The sequence below is a fragment of the Bos grunniens genome, chromosome X (genome assembly GCF_055505025.1).
Source record: "Bos grunniens cultivar Pamir isolate PY7600 chromosome X, Bosgru_T2T1.0, whole genome shotgun sequence".
Lineage (NCBI taxonomy): Eukaryota > Metazoa > Chordata > Mammalia > Artiodactyla > Bovidae > Bos > Bos grunniens.
In genome coordinates this window covers 129,449,139-129,474,037 of record NC_141194.1, presented here as the reverse complement: position 1 = coordinate 129,474,037, position 24,899 = coordinate 129,449,139, and the positions used below count along the sequence as shown (strand labels likewise).

Here is a 24,899-nt window from a genome sequence, read left to right as displayed (position 1 = left end):
TTTCACCTCAGTTGTTTTTTAAAAGATTCAATCTCAATGAAAGCAGGGTCTTCACAAATTGAAACCTGTTACAGGAAACCTACTGAGCAAGGTGTGATTATCCCAACTTCTGCTGCACTTAACAAATTTTACTTGATCTTAAAGCTGTAAAGCAAGAACAGGGCCTCAGTGTGAACTTGTACCCTTGGTGTCATGGCCCCACTCACTAGGGCTCCATGTATTTTGTTGATAATACTGCTTCCAACAAATAACTGGCAAATACTTTTCAGTCATAGCAAAACATTTGGCTAGCATGCTGTTTTCACTGCCTATCTCAACAACTTCTCAGCTACACTGAACCTTCACCTTCAAAGGGAAACGATACACCGTCACCTGTCTACTCAGTGGGGCCAGTGTCCACACCTGCCATCTCACACAGTCTTTGAAGGCAACATTTTCACCAGCTCTAACTTTTTCTAGGACACAATTAGGACCTCACACTGATGACATCATCCTTTGAGGAGATTCCTATGACACACAAACTACACCATCCCACCACTTCAGTTAAGCTCCTGAAAACTTTTTGGTAAATGCTGGACGGCAACACATCAAAAAGCTCATACACCACGATCAAGTTGGGTTTAATCCAGGGATGCAAGGATTCAATATATGGAAATCAATCAATGTGATACACCATAGTAACATATTGAAAGATAAAAACCATATGATAATCTCAATTGATGCAGAAAAAGCCTTTGACAAAATTCAGCACCTATTTATGATTAAAACTCTTCAAAAAATGGACATAGAAGGAACCTACCTCAACATAGTAAAGGCCATATATGATTGGCCTACAGCAAACATTAGTCTCAATGGTGAAAAACTGAAAGCATTCCCACTAAGATCAGGAACAAGACAAGGGTGTCCACTTTCACCACTACTATTTAACATAGTTCTGGAAGTCCTAGTGACAGCAATCAGCGAAGAAACAGAAATAAAAGGAATCCAGATCAGAAAAGAAGAAGTAAAGTTCTCACTGTTTGCAGATGACATGATACTGTACATAGAACACCCTAAAGATACTATCAGAAAATTACTGGAGCTAATCAGTGAATTTAGCAAAGTTGCAGGATACAAAATCAATACACAGAAATCACTTGCATTTCCATATACTAACAATGAAAAATCAGAGAGAGCAATTAAGGAATCAATCCCATTCACCACTGCAATGAAAAGAATTAAATATATAGGAATAAACTTACCTAAGGAGATGAAAGAACTGTACACAGGAAATTATAAGACACTAATGAAAGAAACCAAACATAAACAGATGGAGAGATATTCCATGTTCCTGGGATGGAAGAATCAATATTGTGAAAACGATTATACTACCAAATGTAATCCACACACTCAGTGCAATACCTATCAAATGACCAATGGCATTTTTCACAGAACTACAACAAAAATTTTCACAGTTCATATGGAAACACAAAAGACTCCAGATAGCCAAAGCAGTCTTAAAAAAGAACAAGGGAGCTGGAGGAACCAACCTTCCTGACTTCAGATAATACTACAAAGGTACAGTCATCAAGACAGAATGGTACTGGCACAAAAAAAAAAAAAAAAACCCAGAAATATAGACCAAGGGAACAAGATAGAAAGCCCAGAAATAAATCCATGCACCTACAGGTACCTTATTTTTGACAAAGGAGGCAAGAATATACAATGGGGAAAAGATAGCCTCTTCAATAAGTGGTGCTGGGAAAACTGGACAGCTACATGCAAAAGAATGAAATTAGAACACTTCCTAACACCATACACAAAGATAAACTCAAAATGGATTAAAGACCTAACTGTAAGACCAGAAACTAGAAAACTCTTAGAAGAGAACATAGGCAGAACACTTGTTGACATAAATCAAAGCAAGATCCTCTATGTCCCATTTCCTAGAGTAATGGAAACAAAAATCAAAGCAAACCAGTGGGACCTGATTAAACTTAGCATCTTTTGCACAGCAAAGGAAACGATAAGCAAGATGAAAAGACAGTCCTCAGAATGGGAGAAAATGACAGCAAATCAAACAACTGACAAAGGATTAATTTCCAAAATATACAAGCAGCTCATATAACTCAATATCAGGAAAACAAACAACCCAATCAAAAAGTGAGAAGAAGACCTAAACAGACATTTCTCGACAGAAGACATACAGATGACCAACAAACACCTGAAAAGATGCTCAACATCGCTCATTATTGGAGAAATGCAAGTCAAAGCCACAATGAGATATCACCTCATACCAGTCACAATGGCCATCCTCAAAGTCTGCAAACAATAAATGCTGGAGAGGGTGTGGAGAAAAGGGAAAGCTCCTGCACTGTTGGTCGGAATGAAAATTGATACAGCCACTATGGAAGACGGTATGGAGATTCCTTAAGAAACTAGGAATAAAAGCACCACATGACCCAGCAATCCTACTCCTAGGCATATACCCTGAAGAAATCAAAATCGAAAGGGACACATGTATCCCATTGTTCACTGCAGCACTATTTACAACAGCTAGAACATGGAAGCAACCTAGATGTCCACTGACAGAAGAATGCATGAAGAAGTTGTGGACATATACATGGTGAAATATTACACAGCCATAAGAAGGAACGCATTTGAGTCAGTTCTAACGTGGTGGATGAACCTAGAACCTATTCTATAGAGTGAAGTAAGTCAGAAAGAGAAAGAGAAATATCATATTTTAACGCATATATACAGAAACTAGAAAAATGGTACTGAAGAATTCATTTACAGGGCAGCAATGGAGAAACAGACTGGTTCCAAATAGGAAAAGGAGTACGTCAAGGCTGTGTATTGTCACCCTGCTTATGCTTATTAAACTTATATGCAGAGTACATCACGAGAAATGCTGGGCTGGAAGACGCACAAGCTGGAATCAAGATTGCTGGGAGAAATATCAATATCCTCAGATATGCAGATGACACCACCCCTATGGCAGAAAGTGAAGAGGAACTCAAAAGCCTCTTGATGAAAGTGAAAGAGGAGAGTGAAAAATAGGCTTAAAGCTCAATATTCAGAAAACGAAGATCATGCCATCTGGTCCCATCACTTCATGGGAAATAGATGGGGAAACAGTGGAAACAGTGGCAGACTTTATTTTGGGGGGCTCCAAAATCACTGCAGATGGTGATTGCAGCCATGAAATTAAAAGACGCTTACTCCTTGGAAGGAAATTTATGACCAACCTAGATAGCATACTCAAAAGCAGGGACATTACTTTGCCAACAAAGGTCCGTCTAGTCAAGGCCATGGTTTTTCCAGTGGTCGTGTACAGGTGTGAGAGTTGGACTGTGAAGAAAACTGAGCGCCAAAGAATTGATGCTCTTGAACTGTGGTGTTGGAGAAGACTATTGAGAGTCCCATGGACTGCAAGGAGATCCAACCGGTCCATTCTGAAAGAGATCAGTCCTGGGTGTTCTTTGGAAGGAATGATGCTAAAGCTGAAACTCCAGTACTTTGGCCACCTCATGCGAAGAGTTGACTCATTGGAAAAGACTCTGATGCTGCCAGGGATTGGGGGCAGGAGGAAAAGGGGACGACAGAGGATGAGATGGCTGGATGGCATCACCAACTCGATGGACGTGAGTTTGGGTGAACTCCGGGAGTTGGTGATGGACAGGGAGGCCTGGCGTGCTGCACTTCACAGGGTCGCAAAGAGTCGGACACGACTGAGCGACTGAACTGAACTGAACTGAACTGATTGGAGAAACAGACGTAGAGAATAGACTTATGGACATGGGGAGAGGGGAGGAAAAGGTGAGATGTATTGAAAGAGCAACATGGAATCTTAAATTATCATATGCTCAAAGATAGCCAAAGGGAGTTTGCTGTATGGCTCAGAAAACTCAAACAGGGGCTCTGTATCAACCTAGAGGGATAATATGGCGAGAGAGATAGGAGGGAGGTTCAACAGGGAGGAGATATAAGTATACCTATGGATGATTCATGTTGAGGTTAGACAGAAAACAACAAAATTTAGTAGAGCAATTATCCTTCAATTAGAAAATGAACAAATTTTTTAATAATAGAAAAGAAAAAAAAAAGAAATCTAAAAAATTGTCACAGCAAAGAGGAACCTAACAAGGCAGAATATGGAATGACTGGATTTAGTATGGTATCCTGGATGGATACTGGGACAGCAAAAGGACATTAGGTAAAAACCAAGGAAATCTGAAAATGTTCCAGAAAAACATCTATTTCTGCTTTATTGACTATGCCATAGCCTTTGACTGTGTGGATCACAACAAACCGGAAAATTTTGAAAGAGATGGGAATACCAGACCACCTGAACTGCCTCTTGAGAAATCTGTATGCAGGTCTCGAAGCAACAGTTAGAACTGAACATGCAATGACAAGCTGGGTCCAAATCAGGAAGAGAGTAAGTCAAGGCTGTATGTTGTCACCCTGCTTATTTAACTTACATGCAAAGTACTTCATGAGAAACTATCCACGGGATGAAGCACAAGCTGGAAACAAGAGTGCCGGGAGAAATATCAATAACCTCAGATACGCTGATGACACCACACTTATGGCAGAAAATGAAGAAGAACTAGAGCTTCCTGATGAAAGTGAAAGAGGAGAGTGAAAAAGTTGGCTTAAAGCTCAACATTCAGAAAACAAAGATGATAGCATCCGGTCCCATCACTTCCTGGCAAATAGATGGGGAAACAATGGAAACAGTGGCAGACTTTACTTTTGTGGCCTCCAAAATCACTGCAGATGGTGACAGAAGCCATGAAACTAAAAGATGCTTACTCCTTGGAAGGAAAGTTCTGACCAACCTAGACAGCATATTAAAAAGCAGACATTACTTTGCTGACAAAGGTCCGTCTAGTAAGGTTATGGTTTTTCCAGTGGTCATGTATGGATGTGGGAGTTGGACTGTGAAGAAAGCTGAGCGCCGAAGAATTGATGCTTTTGAACTGTGGTGTTGGAGAAGACTCTTGAGAGTCCCTTGGACTGCAAGGAGATCCAACCAGTCCATTCTAAAGGAGATCAGTCCTGGGTGTTCATTTGAAGGACTGATGTTGAAGCTGAAACTCCAATACTTTCGCCACCTGATGCAAAGAGATGACTCATTTGGAAAGACCCTGATGCTGGGAAAGTTTGAGGGCAGGAGGAGAAGGGGACAACAGTGGATGAGATGGTTGGATGGAATCACCGACTCAATGGATATAGGTTTGGGTAAACTCCCGGAGTTGGTGATGGACAGGGAGGCTTGGCGTGCTGTTCATGGGGTCGCAAAGAGTCGGACACAACTGAGCGACTGAACTGAACTGTACTGAAAGAAATCTGATAATGTCCAGACTTTAGTTCATAATACTCTTTCACTGTGGGTTCACTAATTTGAACAAATGTTCAATACTAATGTACAATGGTAAACAAGAGAATTGGTTGTGGAGTATATGAAAACACTCTTCACAATTATCGTGCAAATCTAAAACCTCTAAAGTAAACTGTTTAAAAAAAACCACACCAAATACTAGGTAATGAGATCCGGAAGATGACAGAATTAAACACTGAATGGGGGTGGCCATGAGAAATGGTTTGGAAGGAACACTGGCTCCCTAACTTCTACACCACAAGAACTGAACTGGACAAGATGAGGAAATGTTTTCCGGAAAGTCAAATTGGGAAGGCTCTTTAACGGTTGTTGCGAAAGCACTTCTTTTCTCAAACCAGAGCACTTGGACTCCTTTGCACCCTCCCCGCCCCCATGGATGTTCCCAAGTGGCGCTTTGTGATGTCAGCAGTGTCAGGGCTACTATTGGCTGGAGAAATTTCTTGCTGACCAATCAAACGGACAGTTGTGGCTCACCATTGTCCTGCGACGGTATATATAGAGACGCCAGGCGCCTTGGTGGAGGCCACCGTTGCTACAACATGGCAGACCTAATTAAGGAAGTGAAGGAGGAGGAAACAGAAATCGAGATAGACGCTTTCAATTTGCAGCAACAAGCTTCAAGTGCTAACGAAAGGAAGAGAAAGAACACTGATCAGTCCGATGGCTTGGACAGTCAGAAGGTCAGATTACCCTACTCATGTTCTTCCTCTTCATCCCCCACCCAAGACTCGCCCTGCCGCAGCTTGCCTGGCACAAACCCCTCCTCAATGCACACCCGTTCTCTCAAAGTTCTTCCCATCCTCCTCCACTAATGTCTTTCTGGATGACTCTGTTTTCTTACCAGATACGAAAGCCCACGAGGAAGGTAAAATCAACCCTTCAGCGGAACCCGGGCCGGAAAAAGAAAGGGAAGAAGTCGACGAATCCAGTCTTCTACCACCACCCGCAGAATAAAAAGAAGAATGAAAGTGGGCCAATGGCGGATGAAGAAACCCCAGAGGATTCTTCCAACACTTCTGACGATTCTGCAAGTAAGCCCCTGTGCCCACCTGGAGCCCAAGATGCTGAGCCATCTGCTGTAACTCCAGGAAAAGCAAAGGCAGAATAGTCGTTTGTGCAGACATCAAACATACAACGATGGTCCCCTCTGGACAGATCAAAGTATTCAGATGTTGATGATTAAAGTATCAACAAGCAGTAAAAAGATGTGTGTGCGTGTTTTTTTGATGATGGAGAGGGGAGAAAGGGAAGGGTCCGGTGTGTGAGGAGGGAGGGAGGAGGCGTCCTTTCAGTTTAGGGCCCAGACCAGCCAGTCCATACTTACCCAGACACTGGGACTGAGGACTGGGTGAAGACTGAGAACTGCAGACTGAAGATTGCTTCCTGAACTCTTCATCCCACTGGTGAGAAGGAAAAGGACTTGGTGTTTCTGTGTGTTTCAGAGGTCCCATCTAGGGAGAGGGGTGATGTAGGGGTGGTGGCTCTATGCAATAATCAGATCCCACTTTTCAGGTGTGACAATTGAGTTTTTGCCCCTCATCAATTTCTGTTCCTCTTCTGGCCCACATTTGGGCAAGCTACTAAAAACAACCAGGGAGTAAAGGAACGTGACATAAAAACAGATATACCTAACCTTAACCACTGGAATTACTGCCTTGCCTACATTTCCCAGTGCCAAAACCTCCATTACCCCAAATAGCCTCTAGTGCACGTGGATACTCTGACCCAATGAGTAATAAAATTAAGTCTTTGGCCTGTATAATAAGCTTTAAAAATACGAGACCAGATAGACCTTTCCCCTTAGTTACAATCACAGTTTTCACCTCAGTTGTTTTTTTTTTTTTTTTTACTTTACATAATTGTATTATTTTTGCCAAATATCAAAATGAATCCGCCACATCACCTCAGTTGTTTTTAAAAAGATTCAATCTCAATGAAACCAGGGTCTTCACAGATTGAAACCCATTATAGCAGACCTCTTCAGAGAAGGTGTGATTATCCCCACTCCTGCTGCACTTAACAGACAAATTTTACTTGAACTTAAAGCTGTAAAGTGAGAACAGGGCCTCAGTGTGAACTTTTACCCTTGGTGTCATTGCACCATTCACTAGGGTTCCATGCATATTGTTAGCAATATTGCTTCCACAGAATAACTTGTAAATACTTGGTAGTCATAACAAAGCATTTGGCTAGCCTGCCCTTTTCAGTGGCTGTATCAACAGCTTCTCAGCTACACTTGACCTTCACCTTCAGAGGGACACGGTACACCTTCACCTGCTACTCAGTGGCCCACTGTCCACACCTGCCATCTCACATAGTCTTCGAAGGCAATATTTCCACTGCCTTTAGCTTTCCCAGGTACACAATTAGGACCTCACATTGATGACACTCTCATTTGGGGAGATTCCTATGATACACTAGTAGACGGTCCCACCACATCAGTTAAGTTCCTGAAAATTCTTTGGTAAGTTGAGTACTGCTCCAATCTTGCCAATGATGAGAAACAAATTTTAGTCTTCGGTGAAGTATTCATACTGTTAAGACAAGCCCAACGTGTTTCACCAGGACTTCCCTGGTGGTTCAGATGGTAAAGCGTTTGTCTACAATGTGGGAGACCTGGGTTCGATCCCTGGGTCGGGAAGATTCTCTGGAGAAGGAAATGGCAACCTACTGCAGTACTCTTGCCTAGAAAATCCCATGGAGAGAGGAGCCTGGTGCAGGCAAAGAGTCGGACACGACTGAGCGACTTCACAACATGTTTTAGAAATTTTTAGATTCTGGAGGCAACATTTCTTCATATGCACAGTATTTTTGGTCAGTAACTTCCAAATAGGCCTGCCTTGAATGAGACACCCTGTGTCAAAAGATTCTAGAGTCTGCCTAAATTGCCAAAGAACAAGCACCCCTATTAGCGCCCCCGGAGACTCCTTCACTGTGCAAGCTTTAGCAACTTTCTCTCATGTATCTTGGAGTCCCTGTGCCATCAATGATAGCCATTACTCTCATGGGCTTCTGATACAAGGAACTGCCCACCATGGCCCAATGCTGTATGACCGTAGTGTAGCACATGTGAGTACATGCTGGACTGGCCTGGAAATATAGACTATCTCAGGTCTTGAACCTATGACCCTCCATATCCAGCTGCCCATTTGGCCTTTGATTATGTAAGTAGCACTCTGCAAGCTCAGGATAGCTAGTGAAGCCTCCTTGCTACAGGATGGAGCCGAACCTGGGCCCTCTGCATACCCTATCTTCAGGAGAGGGTACCTTCCCCTGTGCTCAGCCCTTTGTCAGATGCCACACTGCTACAACAGCTCATTTCTTAGAACCCCTGGACACGTGGGGAGCCCCTTAGCATCAACACAGTGAAAACCAAAGGGAGGTCATTCACTTAACCAATGATATCAACACCATGACACTTAATGGAGCTTGCTTGAGAGTTGCTACTTTTCATCTCTTCATCAGAATGTTCTTATAAAGGACAGGACCCAAAGGTTAGCTCAAATGTTCAAACTTTATGCAGTTGCCTTCGCAGACAATGTGTGACCAATAATTGGCCTCATCTTCACATCTTTATAGATCTTTGGGCCACTGCCAATGTGCTGACTGTCTATTCTTGCCAAGTCAAACAATTCCTATCCAAGCTTGTATCATTTAGGATGAAGAACTCACAGAATCTCTTGCTTCCAGAGAGATTATACCCAAAATGTAAATCAAGGTCACACATTTCTCCACATATTAAAGCCACAATACAATGTCTCACCATGGCATTCCTTGTCCTCTTTGGAGTTCTACACATTGATAGAAACCCACTCATTTTACTTTTGAGAATACAAAATAGTAGCTCTTGAACAAGATGTTGAATGGAATACTCATCTCCTTTACTGGTCTCACACTGCAGGTTCCATAATGCCTTCCATAAACAAGATGAAATTAAATTAACCATGCAATGCTTTAGTTACCAAACAAACATAATGGGTAAATTGTAATAGAGTTTGATCCCATTGTTTATTCAGTTTTATTGACTTGTAATGGACATTTAAAATTGCCTGTGTTTAAGGTGTAGAAATTGATGCTTTGATTGTATCTATATCCATACCTACATCTATAGAATGAATGAATCACAATCATCTAATGATTCATCACCTCACAGTTACTATTCTTTCTCTTTTTTCTTTGGCTTAACACTATTTTTGATGCATAACTCATTATATGAGTAACAATCATTTTCATATATTCTTGGTGTATGTATGAAATCATTAGTCTTGACATCGAGATGAAATTTGGGGAGGGCAGTATACATTCCACTTCTATGAGGTGATGTCAAGCTCCCATATTTCACAAGTGTGTGTGTGTGTGTGCATATATACATATATATATATATGTATGTATGTATTTATACACATGAGAATGACACTTTAAGAAAGATATCACTATTTCAGGAAACAAATATGGCTTGAGGGCCTAGTATGTGTCAGATATTGCTCTTGGTTCTGGACTTACAGTGAAGGACATAAAGTCAATATTTCCTGTCATCAAGTAATTTCTATTTTCATGGGCAAAGGGGTGGTTTCTGGTATTGGTGTGGGGCAGAGGACAGCTTTTACCTAAAGGGTGTGGGGAAACCTTTTCTGAGGTGCTGATACCTGAATCAAGATTTGAAGAATGAGATACAGTCAGTTGTGTGACGAGTTTGAAGAACAGCATTATAGGTAGGACAGAAGGAGCCATGTCATGAGGCAAGAACAGTGTGCTGAGGAACTGTGAAGGTTGAGTGTAACTGGAGATCAGTCAGAGAGGAGCAGAGCAGACTGAGAAGACTGAGGCTGGAGAGGCAGAGATGAGGTCTTGTAGGGACTTGTGCGATAAGAATCTAGACTTTATCTTCTGTGCAGTGGAGGGCTGTTTGATAGTTTGATAAAGAAAGTGATATAGTCTGGTTGCCTTTTTACAAAGTTCACTGAATGTTGTGAACTGTGTAGAATCAGAGGAGTCTCAGCCTCTTAACACTACAGAAGTATGATATAATGATAACCGAGACTAGGGTCTTAGCAGAGGGAATACAACAGTATTTAATTGAACAGTTGCAACCACAGGATTTCAAGTCCAATCTCACCACCTAAAAGGTATATGACCTTGAGTAAGTTCCTAAACTTTGATAATACTTAGTTTTCTCATCTGTAAAATGGGAATGATGATCGCATGTATCTGTATCTTAGAATCATTCTGGGATTGAATGGAACAATTTATGTAAAACACCCGACATTATATTAGAACAATACTAAGCATATGATTAGAGAAGGCAATGGCAACCCACTCCAGTATTATCGCCTGGAAACTCCCAGGGACGGGAGCCTGGTGGGCTGCCATCTATGGAGTCGGACAGAGTTGGACACGACTGAAGCGACTTAGCAGCAGCAAGCATATGATTGGAGAAGGCAATGTCAACCCACTCCAGTACTCTCGCCTGGGAAATCCCATGGACGGAGGAACCTGGTGGACTATAGTCCATGGGGTCGTGAGGAGTCAGACACGACTGAGCAACTTCACGTTCACTTTTCACTTTCATGCACTGGAGAAGGAAATGGGAACCTACTCCAGTGTTCTTGCCTGGAGAATCCCAAGGACAGGGGAGCCTGGTGGGCTGCCGTCTATGGGGTCACACAGAGTCGAACACTACTGACTCGACTTGGCAATAACAACAGCAACAAAGCATGTGATTAAATGGCTTCTGTTTCTATCAATAATATAAATACATACATACATACTTAAGTACATACTTCTTGCCTCTTTCTCCCCTACCCTCCACCTCCAAACCTAGAATGGCCTGTGTTAGCTGCTGATAAGTAATGAGTAATTGAGTAATCAGCCCTTCTTTCATCCTTGAAGACAGAGTATTTGTGGGCACCTTTTCTCAGTGGTTAAGCATTCTGGTACCTCTAGATAACAAATGTCTGTCCATGACTTATAATTAATTTATTTAATGAATATAGTAGTATCTGATTTCTAACCTTCTCTTTCTACCTAACAAATCATTGCTGGAATACCAACGCCCTCTTCTCCAACCTCTTCCATGGATCTCAAATGAACAGCAACCCATATTTCTTCCTTACCAGCAAATATAACATGCTAAGCTTAGTCAGACTGTATTCACAGTTGCTTCCTTCCAAATGCAGCTTTGAGTTCTTCTTTCCTCAAAAAAATCTTCTTGGATTTTTCAAAGCAGGTCCTCATTTTATTACTTCCAGATCAGGACTCTTCCAAAGGCTCTTGTTCCCTTGATGCTTCTACTTTCTCCTTTTGGTCTCTGATATTTGCCCATCTTTCCACATTAGGATCACTTAAGACTGCAAGTAAGAAGCTGTTTAGTGGCTTCTCCACATAATGAAATCGGAATAGATTTTTCCTTTCCCGTTGAAGCAAGGAAGGTCCCTTCTGCACCTAGAGCAGCTGAGTGATGAAAGTGTCCTCATTCTTTAAGGCTAAACTCAAATGGTGCTTCTGCTTTGAAGCCTTTCTGCTGCCAAAGCCAGCAGAGTCCATTGCTTTTGTGCTCCTACAGATACTCGGATTAAAGCAATTGCCATTTTACATTAGAATTTTTGATATATCTATTTGTCTTCCCCAATATACAATATACAACAAGGACAAGCATATTTCATTCATCTCTGGAATCCCAAACCTGAACACAAGAGAAACAATATTATGGTCACTGTTCAAGGCATGATTGATGAACTCCTGGAGGAGTGAATACTCAAATCATTCTGCATATACTAGATCATGTTCCCTGCTTTATAATGTTTGCTTTAGAAAATGTTAAGCTTAAAATCATTTATCATTTTTATTGTTAAAAACTCAAAGTAAAAAAAAAAAAAAACAAACTCAAAGTACAGGGATGAACTTTCAAAAAAATTACCCTAAGCACTAAAAACTGAAGACACCCTGGGATATGCACACTTTTTACAACTATCTTTCTGGATATGGCTCTAAATAGATGCTAAATAGATAAAGACAGCATTCAAAATATTTTTCACTTGCTAATTTAGACCACTACTTTTCATAGCTTTAAAATTCTTTGAGGGAGCAGTCCTAAGATGGCGGAGGAATAGGACGGGGAGACTACGTGCTCCCCCACAAATTCATCAAAAGAACATTTGAACGCTGAGTCAATTCCACAAAACAACTTCTGAATGCCAGCAGAGGACATCAGGCACCCAGAGAAGCAGCCCATTGTCTTCGAAAGGAGATGTTTTATCAACGGTGCTGTATACATGGAGAAGTCTTGAGGCTACTGTAAAAATAAGACTGAAAACCAGAAGCAGGAGCCTTAAGTCCAAATCCTGAGAACACCAGAGAATTCCTGAATCCAGGGAACATTAATCGACAGGAGCTCATCAAAGCCTCCATACCTACACTGAAACCAAGCACCACCTAAGGGCCAACAAGTTCCAGAGCAAGACATACCACACAAACTCTCCAGCAACACAGGAACACAGCCCTGAGCTTCAATATACAGGCTGCCCAAAGTCACTCCAAACCCACGGACATCTCATAACTCATTACTGGACACTTCATTGCACTCCAGAGAGAAGAAATACAGCTCCACCCACCAGAACAACAAGGCAAGCTTCCCTAACCAGGAAACCTTGACAGGCCACCCCTACAAACCCACCCACAGCCAGGAAACTCCACAATAAAGAGAACTCCACAAACTGCCAGAATACAGAAAAGCCACCCCAAACACACCAATATAAACAAGATGAAGAGACAGAGGAATACCCAGCAGGTAAATGAACAGGATAAATGCCCACCAAACCAAACAAAAGAGGAAGAGATAGGGAATCTACCTGATAAAGAATTCCGAATAATGATAGTGAAAATGATCCAAAATCTTGAAATCAAAATGGAATCACAGATAAACAGCCTGAGACAAGGATTGAGAAGATGCAAGAAAGGTTTAACAAGGACCTAGAAGAAATAAAAGAGTCAATATATAATGAATAATGCAATAAATGAGATCAAAAACACTCTGGAGGGAACAAATAATAGAATAAGAGAGGCAGAAGATAGGATTCGTGAGGTAGAAGATAGATTGGTAGAAATAAATGAATCAGAGAGAAAAAAAGAAAAACGAATTAACAGAAATGAGGACAATCTCAGAGACCTCTGGGACAATGGTAAACGCCTCAACATTCGAAAGATAGGAGTCCCAGAAGAAGAAGACAAAAAGAAAGACCATGAGAAAATACTTGGAGATAATCATTGAAAACTTCCCTAAAATGGAGAAGGAAATAATCATCCAACTCCAAGAAACCCAGAGAGTCCCAAATAAGATAAAACCAAGGCAAAACACCCCAAGACACATATTAATCAAATTAACAAAGATCAAACACAAAGAACAAATATTAAAAGCAGCAAGGGAAAAACAACAAATAACACACAAGGGGATTCCCATAAGGATAACAGCTGATCTTTCAGTAGAAACTCTTCAGGCCAGGAGGGAATGGCAGGACATATTGAAGTGATGAAAGAGAAAAACTTACGACCCAGCAAGGATCTCATTCAATTTGAAAGAGAAATCAAAAGCTTTACAGGCGAGCAAAAGCTGAGAGAATTCAGCAGCACCAAATCAGCTCTCCAACAAATGCTAAAGGATCTGCTCTAGACAGGAAACACAGATAGGGTGTATAAACTCAAACCCAAAAAAAACAAAGTAAATGGCAATGGAATCATACTTATCAATAATTACCTTAAATGTAAATGGGTTGAATGCCCCAACAAAAAGATAAAGACTGGCTGAGTGGATACAAAAACAAGACCCCTTTATATATTGTCTACAAGACACCCACCACAAAACAAGGGACACATACAGACTGAAAGTGAAGGGCTGAAAAAAAATATTCCATGCAAATAGAGACCAAAAGAAAGCAGGAGTAGCAATACTCACATCAGATAAAATAGACTTTAAAACAAAGGCTGTGTAAAGAGACAAAGAAGGATGCTACATAATGATCAAAGGATAAATCCAAGAAGAAGATACAACAATGATGAATATATATGCACCCAACATAGGAGCACCACAATATGTAAGACAAATGCTAACAAGTATGAAAGAGGAAATTAACAATAACACAATAATAGTGGGAAACTTTAATACCCCACTCACACCTATGGATAGATCAACTAAACAGAAAATTAACAAGGAAACACAAACTTTAACTGATACAACAGACCAGTTAGACCTAATTGATATCTATAGGACATTACAACACCAAACAATGAAATTCACCTTTTTCTCAAGTGCACCTGGAATCTTCTCCAGGATAGATCACATCCAGGGCCATTAATCTAGCCTTGGTAAATTCAAAAAAATTGAAATCATTCCAAGCATCTTTTCTGACCACAATGCAGTAAGATTAGGTCTCAATTACAAGAGAAAAACTATTAAAAATTCCAACATATGGAGGCTGAACAACACACTACTGAATCACAGAAGAAATTAAAATAGAAATAAAAATATGCATAGAAACGAATAAAAATGGAAACACAACAACCCAAAACCTGTGGGACACTGTAAAAGCAGTCCTAAGGGGAAGGTTCATAGCAATACAGGCATACCTCAAGGAACAAAACAAAAAAGGCAAAATAAATAACCTAACTCTACACCTAAAGCAACTAGAAAAGGAAGAAATGAAGAACCCCAGGTTTAGTACAAGGAAAGAAATCTTAAAAATTAGGGCAGAAATAAATGCAAAAGAAACAAAAGAGACCATAGCAAAAATCAATAAAGCCAAAAGCTGGTTCTTTGAGAGGATAAATAAAATTGACAAACCATTAGCCAGACTCATCAAGAAACAAAGGGTGAAGAATCAAATCAATAAAATTAGAAATGAAAATGGAGAGATCACAACAGACAACACAGAAATACAAAGGATCATAAGAGACTACTATCAGCAATTATATGCCAATAAAATGGACAACTTGGGAGAAATGGACAAATTCTTAGAAAAGTACAACTTTCCAAAACTGAACCAGGAAGAAATAGAAAATCTTAACAGACCTATCACAAGCACAAAAATTGAAACTGTAATCAGAAATCTTCCAGCAAACAAAAGCCCAGGTCCAGAGGGCTTCACAGCTGAATTCTACAAAAAATTTAGAGAATACTAACAGCTATTCTACTCAAACTCTTCCAGAAAATTGCAGAGGAAGGTAAACTGCCAAACTCATTCTATGAGGCCACCATCACCATAATACCAAAACCTGACAAAGATGCCACAAAAAAAGAAAACTACAGGCCAATATCACTGATGAACATAGATGCAAAAATCCTTAACAAAATTCTAGCAATCAGAATCGAACAACACATTAAAAAGATCATACATCATGACCAAGTGGGCTTTACCCCCAGAGATGCTAGGATTCTTCAATACTGCAAATTAATCAATGTAATACACCACGTTAGCAAACTGAAAGATAAAAGCCATATGATTATATCAATAGATGCAGAGAAATCTTTTGACAAAATTCAACAATCATTTATGATAAAAACCCTCCAGAAAGCAGGAATAGAAGGAACATACCTCAACATAATAAAAGCTACATATGACAAACCCACAGCAAACATTATCCTCAATGGTGAAACATTGAAAGCATTTCCCCTAAAGTCAGGAACAAGACAAGGGTGGCCACTTTCACCACTACTATTCAACATAGTTTTGGAAGTTTTGGCCACAGCAATCAGAGCAGAAAAAGAAATAAAAGGAATCCAAATTGGAAAAGAAGCAGTAAAACTCTCACTGTTTGCAGAGGACATGATCCTCTACATAGAAAACCCTAAACACTCCACCAGAAAATTACTAGAGCTAATCAATGAATATAGTAAAGTTGCAGGATATAAAATCAACACACAGAAATCCCTTGCATTCCTATACATAGAAAGAGAAATTAAGGAAACAATGCCATTCAGCATTGAAACGAAAAGAATAAAATACTTAGGAATATATCTACCTAAAGAAACTAAAGACCTATATATAGAAAACTATAAAACACTGGTGAAAGAAATCAAAGAGGACACTAACAGATGGAGAAATATACCATGTTCATGGATTGGAAAATCAATATAGTGAAAATGAGTATACTACCCAAAGCAATCTATAGATTCAATGCAATCCCTATCAAGCTGCTGCTACTGCTGCTGCTAAGTCGCTTCAGTCGTGTCTGACTCTGTGCGACCCCAGAGATGGCAGCCCACCGGTCCCTGTGATTCTCCAGGCAAGAACACTGGAGTGGGTTGCCATTTCCTTCTCCAATGCATGAAAGTGAAAAGTGAAAGTGAAGTCGCTCAGTCGTGTCTGACTCTTAGCGACCCCATGGACTGCAGCCTACCAGGCTCCTCTGTCCATGGGATTTTCCAGGCAAGAGTACTGGAGTGGGGTGCCATTGCCTTCTCCACCCTATCAAGCTGCCAACGGTATTTTTCACAGAGCTAGAACAAATAATTTCACAATTTGTATGGAAATACAAAAACCCTCGAATAGCCAAAGCAATCTTGAAATAGAAGAATAGAACTGGTGGAATCAACCTGCCTGACTTCATGCTCTACTACAAAGACACAGTCATCAAGACAGTATGGTACTGGCACAAAGACAGAAACATAGATCAATGGAACAAAACAAAAAGCCCAGAGATAAATCCAAGCACCTATGGATGCCTTATCTTCAACGAGGCAAGAATATGCAATGGAGAAAAGACAATCTCTTTAACAAGTGGTGGTGGGAAAAATGGTCAACCACGTGTAAAAGAATGAAACTAGAACACTTTCTAACACCATACACAAAATAAACTCAAAATGGATTAAAGATCTAAATGTAAGACCAGAAACTATAAAACTCCTAGAGGAGAACATAGGCAAAACACTCTCCGACATAAATCATAGCAGGATCCTCCATGACCCACCTCCCAGAATATTGGAAATAAAAGCAAAAATAAACAAATGGGACCTAATTAAAATTAAAAGCTTCTGCACAACAAATGAAACTATAAGCAAGGTGAAAAGACAGCCTTCAGAATGGGAGAAAATAATAGCAAATGAAGCAACTGTCAAAGAATTAATCTCAAAAATATACAAGCAACTCCTGCAGCTCAATTCCAGAAAAATAAATGACCCAATCAAAAAAATGGGCCGAAGAACTAAACAGACATTTCTCCAAAGAAGACATACAGATGGCAAACAAACATATGAAAAGATGCTCAACATCACTCATTATCAGAGAAATGCAAATCAAAACCACTATGAGGTACCACTTCAGGCTAGTCAGAATGGCTGCTATCCAAAAGTCTATAAGCAATAAATGCCGGAGAGGGTGTGGATAAAAGGGAACCCTCTTACACTGTTCGTGGAAATGCAAACTAGTACAGCCACTATGGAGAACAGTGTGGAGATTCCTTCAAAAACTGGAAATAGAACTGCCATACGACCCAGGAATCCCACTGCTGGGCATACACACTGAGGAAACCAGAAGGGAAAGAGACACGTGTACCCCAATGTTCATCGCAGCACTGTTTACAATAACCAGGACATGGAAGCAACCTAGATGTCCATCAGCAGGTGAATCGATAAGAAAGCTGTGGTACATGTACACAGTGGAATATTACTCAGCCATTAAAAAGAATACATTTGAATCAGTTCTAATGAGGTGGATGAAACTGGAGCCTATTATACAGACTGAAGTAACCCAGAAAGAAAAACACCAATTCAGTATACTAACGCATATATATGGAATTTAGAAAGATGGTAACGATAACCCTGTCTGAGAGACAGCAAAAGAGACACAGATGTATAGAACAGTCTTTTGGACTCTGTGGAAGAGGGTGAGGGTGGGATGATTTGGGAGAATGGCATTGAAACATATATAATATTATATGTGAAACAAATTGCCAGTCCAGGTTTGATGCATGATACAGGATGCTCGGGGCTGGTGCACTGGGATGACCCAGAGGGATGGGATGGGGAGGGATGTGGGAGGGGGTTTCCGGATGGAGAACACGTGTATACCTGTGGTGGATTCATGTTGATGTATGGCCAAACCAATACACTATTGTAAAGTAATTAGCCTCCAATTAAAATAAATAAATTTATATTCAAAAAATAAAAAAATAAATATTTGCTAAATGAATAAAAAATAAAATAAAATTCTTTGAGTATTTTAGAACAGCCAATAAAAATTGATAAACTAAACATTATGTTCATTTAAAGTTATAAATGCATTAAACTAGGATAGGCTGAGAAATTTACATGGGATTTTCTTGTATCCAGTTACAACAGTAGGAGATTATTGGCTATCATGAAAATACATCTTAATGGTATATCTGATCATTCAAATAGAAACTTTCATATGCTTATTTTACCTGAAAGATGAATTTTCAAGTCAGTGGTGAAACAATGATCTGTTTAGTAATCTGCACTGGGGTAACTGGTTTTCCATATGATGGTAAACAGTCAGATTCCAGTCTGACTGTGGCTCAGATCATGAACTCCTTGTTGCAAAATTCAGACTTCATTTGAAGAAAGCAGGGAAAATGACTAGGCCATTCAGGTATGACCTAAATCAAATCCCTTACAGTGATACAGTGGAAGTGACAAATCGATGCAAAGGACTAGATCTGATAGACAGAGTGCCTGAATAACTATGGACAGGAGGTGGTGATCAAGACCATCGCCAAGAAAGAGAAATGCAAAAAGGCAAAAGGGCTGTCTGAGGAGGGCTTCCAAATAGCTGAGAGAAGAAGAGCAGCTAAAGGCAAAGGGGAAAAGGAAAGACATACCCATCTGAATGCAGAGTTCCAAAGAACGGCAAGGAGAGATAAGAAAGCCTTCCTAAGTGATCAGTGCAAAGAAATAGAGAACAATAGAATGGGAAAGACTAGAGATCTCTTCAAGAAAATTTGAGATACAAAGGGAACATTTCATGCAAAGATGGGCTCAATAAAGGACAGAAACGGTATGGACCTACCAGAAGTGGAAGATACTAAGAAGAGGTGGCAAAACACACAGAAAGAACTATACAAAAAGATCTTAATGACCAAGATAACCATGATGGTGTGATCCCTGACCTAGAGCCAGACATCCTAGAACACGAAGTCCAGTGGGCCTCAGAAGCATCACTACAAACAAAGCTACTGGAGGGGATGGAATTCTAGGGGAGCTACTACAAATCTGAAAGATAATGCTGCAAAAGTTCTGCACTCAATATGCCAGCAAATTTGGAAAATTCACCGGTGGCCCCAGGGCTGGAAAACATCAGTTTTCATTCCAATCCCAAAGAAAGGCAATGCCAAAGAATGCTCAAACTACCGCACAACTGCACTCCTCTCGCTGGCTGGCAAAGTAATGCTCAAAACTCTCCAAGCTAGGCTTCAGCAGTACATGAACTGACAACTTCCACATGTTTAAGCTGTATTTAGAAAGGGCACAGGAATCAAACATCAAATTGCCAACATCCGCTGGATCATACAGAAAAGAAGAAAATTCCACAAAACATCTACATCTGCTTTACTGGTTAAAACAAAGCCTTTGACTGTGGATCATAACAATCTGTGGAAAACTTTTAACCAGATGGGAATACCATACCACCTTACCTGCCTCCTAAGACATCTGTATGCATGTCAAGAAGCAACAGTTAAAATCAGATTTCGAACAAAGGATTGGATCCAAATTGGGAAAGGAGTACGTCAAGACTGTATATTGTCACCCTGCTTATTTAACTTATATGCAGAGTACATTATGTGAAATGCCAGGATGGATAAAGCACAAGCGGGAATCAAGACTGCTGGGAGAAATATCAATAACCTCAGATATGTGAATGACACCACCCTTATGGCAGAAAGCATAGAGGAACTAAAGGGTCTTCTGATGAAAATGAAAGAGGGGAGTGATAAAGCTGGCTTAAAAGTCAAGATTTAAAAAACAAAGATCATGGCATCCAATCCCATCACTTCATGCCAAGTAAATGGGGAAACAATGGAAACAGTCACAGACTTTATTTTCTTGGGCTCCATGATCATTGCAGACACTGGCTGCATCCATGAAATTAAAAAACATTTCTGCCTTGGAAGAAAATCTATGAACAACCTAGACAGCATAGTAAAAAGCTGAGACGTGACCTTGCCAACAAAGGTCTATGTATTCAAAGCTATGGTTTTGCCATAAGTCATGGATGGATATGAGAGTTGGAGCATAAAGAAAGTTGAGCACCGAAGAACAGATGCTTTTGAACCATGGTGCTAGAGAATAGACTCTTGAGAGTCCGTTGGACAGCAAGGATATTAAACCAGTCAATTGTAAAGGAAATCAGTCCTGAATATTCATTGGAAGGATTGATGCTGAAGCTGAAGCTCCAAAACCTTGGCCATCTGATGCAAACAACTGACACCTTGGAAAACACCCTAATGCTGGGAAAGATGGAAAGCAGGAAGAGAAGGGATTAGACGGTGCAATGGCTTCACTGACTCGATGGACATGAGTTTGAGCAAGCTCCGGGAGTTGGTGATGAACAGGGAAGCCTGGCGTGCTGCAGTCCATGATGTCTCAAAGACTCGGAAATGACTGAGTAACTGAACTTTGCAGATGGCACCACCCTATGGCAGAAAGTGAAGAGGAATTAAAGAGCCTGTTGATGAAAGTGAGAGGAGAAAGGAAAAAGTTGGCTTAAAGCTCAACACTCAAAAAACAGAGATAATGTCATCTGGTCTCATCACTTCATGGCAAATAGATGGGGGGAAATGGAAACAGTGATGGAATTCATTTTCTTGGCCTCCAAAATCACCATGGACGTTGACTACAGCCACGAAACTAAAAACACTTTCTCCTTGAAAGAAAAGCAATGTCAAACCGCAAGAGCATATTAAAAAGCAGAGATAATACTTGGCCTACAAAGGTCTGTGTAGTCAAAACAATGCTTTATCCTGTAGTCTTGAATGGATGTAATCACCGGACAGTAAAAAAGGCTGAGTGCCACAGAATTGATGCCTTTGAACTGTAGGGCTGGAGAAGGCTCTTAAGAGTCCCTTGGACATCCAGGAGATCAAACCAGTCAATCCTTAAAGAAATCAACCCTGAATATACATTAGAAGGACTGATGCTGAAGCTGAAGCTCCAATACTTTGGCCACCTGAGGCAAAGAGCTGACTCGCTGGAAAAGACCCTGATGCTAAGATTAAAGGCAGGAGAAGGGGATTAAAGAGGATGAGATAGTTGGATGGCATCAATGACTCAATGGACATGAGTTTGAGCAAACCTCAGGAGAGGGTGAAGGACAGGAAAGGCTGGTGTGCGTCAGTCTATGGGGTCACAAAGAGTTGACGTAACTGAGTGAACAACAACAACTAATCTAGTAAAAAGCAGTTAATCTGAAAACAATATGAGAAGATTGGTTATAATGGCTGTTTGAATTCAAAACTGTGATAAACACCATGCATATACATAACATTATTGCCTCAAAGAGCCCTACCACGGCTCTTCCCTTACTTACCTATATGTGAGAAGAAAGCCCAGGTACTGTCTTCTCTAGGCCAAAAGGAAGTTCAGATCATCCAAGCCCTGGCCTATATGTGGAACTCTCCAGCTTTATTCCCTTTTACCACCATAAAAGCCAAGCCAGTCTCCCTCCCCTGCTCTATTCAGCTATTCTTCAACCTTCTTGAGAGCTTGCTGTGCTCTCCCCAGAAAAACTCATTATGTGAGTGATGAATTTTTTCATACTCTCTGGGGGTATGTGTCATCAGTCTCAGTATCCAAACCGAATTGCTGTTGAAGGATCCATCCTGTCTCTGTGGAGTGATGGCAGCAATTGGCCCCAAGAGCAGGAAGCTGAGGTGCTGTCCCTTATTGCCTGGGGTCTCTTCTCTCTTCTTTGGCTTTCGCACTGGCTGTGCTGTAGCTGGAGAACATGCAATTTGAGCTCCTGCCATCTGGCTAGCTTGTGCTTTCACCTTGCTTCTTTGCCCTACATTTGTGAGTGCCTGCTAAAGCTTGACCAACATAAATCAGTTTAGCCAGTTGGCATATAGTGAAAATTTATTGCATTGGGACCCTCCTTAAAGCAGTTCTGAATTCTCTATCTCAACCTGGACTTATGTGTGAGTCTCAGGTTGAACCATGTGTATCAATTCCAAACTAACCCGTGACTGATACTAACCTCAAAGAAACGAGCCTTATCATTTGAACACTGGTTGTGTCTCACCCATGTGTTGACCCCCTTTCTCTATAGAACTCAGGAGAAAAACTGATAGGCTGTTAAATAAGACAGGATGGTCTCCCATATGGAAGAAAAGCAGTTACTATGTGGGATGCTAAAGTCATACTTCCTAAAGTAAATGACTCACTGTGTGTGTGTGTGTTATGGTCAGTCATGTCTGAATCTTTGTGACCCCATGAACTGTAGCCAGCCATGAACTGGAGCCTTCCTCTGTTCATGGGATTTCACAGGCAAGAACACTGGAGAGGGTTGCCATTGCCTCCTCCAGGGGATCCAACCCGTGTCTCCTGCATCTCCTGCAATGGCAGTTGGATTCACTAGTACTTTACAAAACACTCCTGCTGCTGCCACCTTTGCCTCATAACTACAGATGATCTTGATCCTCTGGGCTCTAGAGACGAACCTGTGTGTCACCTCTGCGGCTAAACCAAGAGATTAATTCAACCATTGCCATGAGGAAATCCACAGCACTGATAGTACTAACTTCATTTGAGGTTTTCTGGAAGAAGAAACTTATAAGAACTTTTAACAATAAGGTCAATAACATCTCAGGATCTAATGTAAAAACCAACATGCAAAACTCCAAATTGTTAAAGTCCTCAGAAACAAGAGAATGCGAAGTCAAGAGGCCGTACAAAGTATCACTATGAACAGAGCAAGTTGAGGTGATGGAATTCCAGTTGAGCTATTTCAAATCCTAAAAGCTGATGCTTTTAAAGTGCTGCACTAAATACGGCAGCAAATTTGGAAAACTCATCAGTGGCCACAGGACTGAAAAAGCTCAGTTTTATTCCAATCCCAAAGAAAAGCAATGCCAAAGAATGTTGAAACTACTACACAATTGCACTCATCTCACATACTAACTAAGCAATGCTCAAAATTCTCCAAGCCAGCCTTCAACAGTACGTGAACAGTACACTTCCAGATGTTCAAGCTGGATTTAGAAAAGGAAGAAGAAGCAGAGATCAAATCACCAACATCCGTTCGATCATAGAAAGAGCAAGAGAGTTCCACAAAAACATCTATTTCTGCTTTATTGACTATGCCGAAGCCTTTGACTATGTGGATCACAATAAACTGTGGAAAATTCTTAAAGGGGGGGAATACAGGACCACCTTATCTGCCTCTTGAGAAATCTGTATGCAGCTCAAGAAGAAACAGTTAGATCTGGACATGGAACAACAGACTGGTTCCAAATCGGGAAAGGAGTATGTCAAGGCTGTATACTGTACACCCTGCTTATTTAACATCTATGCAGAGTACATCATGCAAAATGCCAGGCTGGATGAAGCACAAGCAGGAATCAAGATTTCTGGGAGAAATATCAATAACCGCAGATATGCAGATGACACCACTCTTATGGCAAAAAGCAAAGAAGTACTAAAGAGCCTCGTGATGAAATTAAAAGAGGAGAGTGAAAATTTGGCTTAAAACTCAACCTTCAGAAAATGAAGATCATGGCATCCGGTCCCAGCCCTTCATAGAAAATAGATGGGGAAAACAATGGAAACAGAGAGACTTTATTCTTGGGGATCAAAAATCATTGCATATGGTGACTGCAGCCATGAAATTAAAAGACACTTACACCTTTGAAGGAAAGTTATGACCAACCTAGACAGCAAACTTTGCCTACAAATGTTCATCTAGTCAAAGCTAAGGTTTTTCCAGTAGTCGTAAATGGATGTGCTGCTGTTGCTGGTAAGTCACTTCAGTCGTGGCTGAATCCGTGCGACCCCATAGACGGCAGCCCACCAGGCTCCCCTGGGATTCTCCAGGCAAGAATACTGGAGTGGGTTGCCATTGTATGGATGTGAGAGTTGGATTATAAAGAAAGCTGAGCGCTGAAGAATTGATGCTTTTGAACTGTGGTGTTTGAGAAGATTCTTGAGAGTCCCATGGACTACAAGGGCACCCAACCAGTCATTCCTAAAGGAACTAAGTCCTGAATATTCATTAAAGAACTGATACTGAAGCTGAAACTCCAATATTTTGGCCACCAAAGTATTGGAGATACGAGTGATGCGAAGAACTCACTCATTTGAAAAGACTCTGGTGCTGGGAAAGATTGAATGCAGGAGCATACGGGGACAAAAGAAGAGGAGATGGTTGGATTGTATCACCAACTTCGAGTTTGAGCAAGCTCTGGGAGTGGGTGATGGACAAAGAAGCCTGGCTTGCTGCAGACCATGAACTGAACTTAGAAACAAGAAATCTAAAAAAGTGTCACAGCAAAGAGGAACCTGACAAGGCAT

The 24,899-nt window shown here is 40.8% G+C and overlaps 1 protein-coding gene across 8 annotated transcripts in view; it reads right to left on the bottom strand.

Moving 5' to 3' along the window:
• Nucleotides 1-24,899, bottom strand: part of HS6ST2 (heparan sulfate 6-O-sulfotransferase 2) — a 653,947-nt gene that overhangs the window by 589,205 nt on the left and 39,843 nt on the right. Inside the window, exon 3 of one of the 8 annotated variants that reach the window (XM_086385850.1) lies at nucleotides 6,664-6,789. The exons of the other annotated variants lie outside the window; for them this stretch is intronic. Coding sequence (XP_086241976.1) covers nucleotides 6,678-6,789 — 112 coding nt within the window. The 3' untranslated portion in view covers nucleotides 6,664-6,677. Of the gene's footprint in view, nucleotides 1-6,663; nucleotides 6,790-24,899 lie in introns of those variants that run through there. 8 annotated transcript variants of the gene reach the window in all.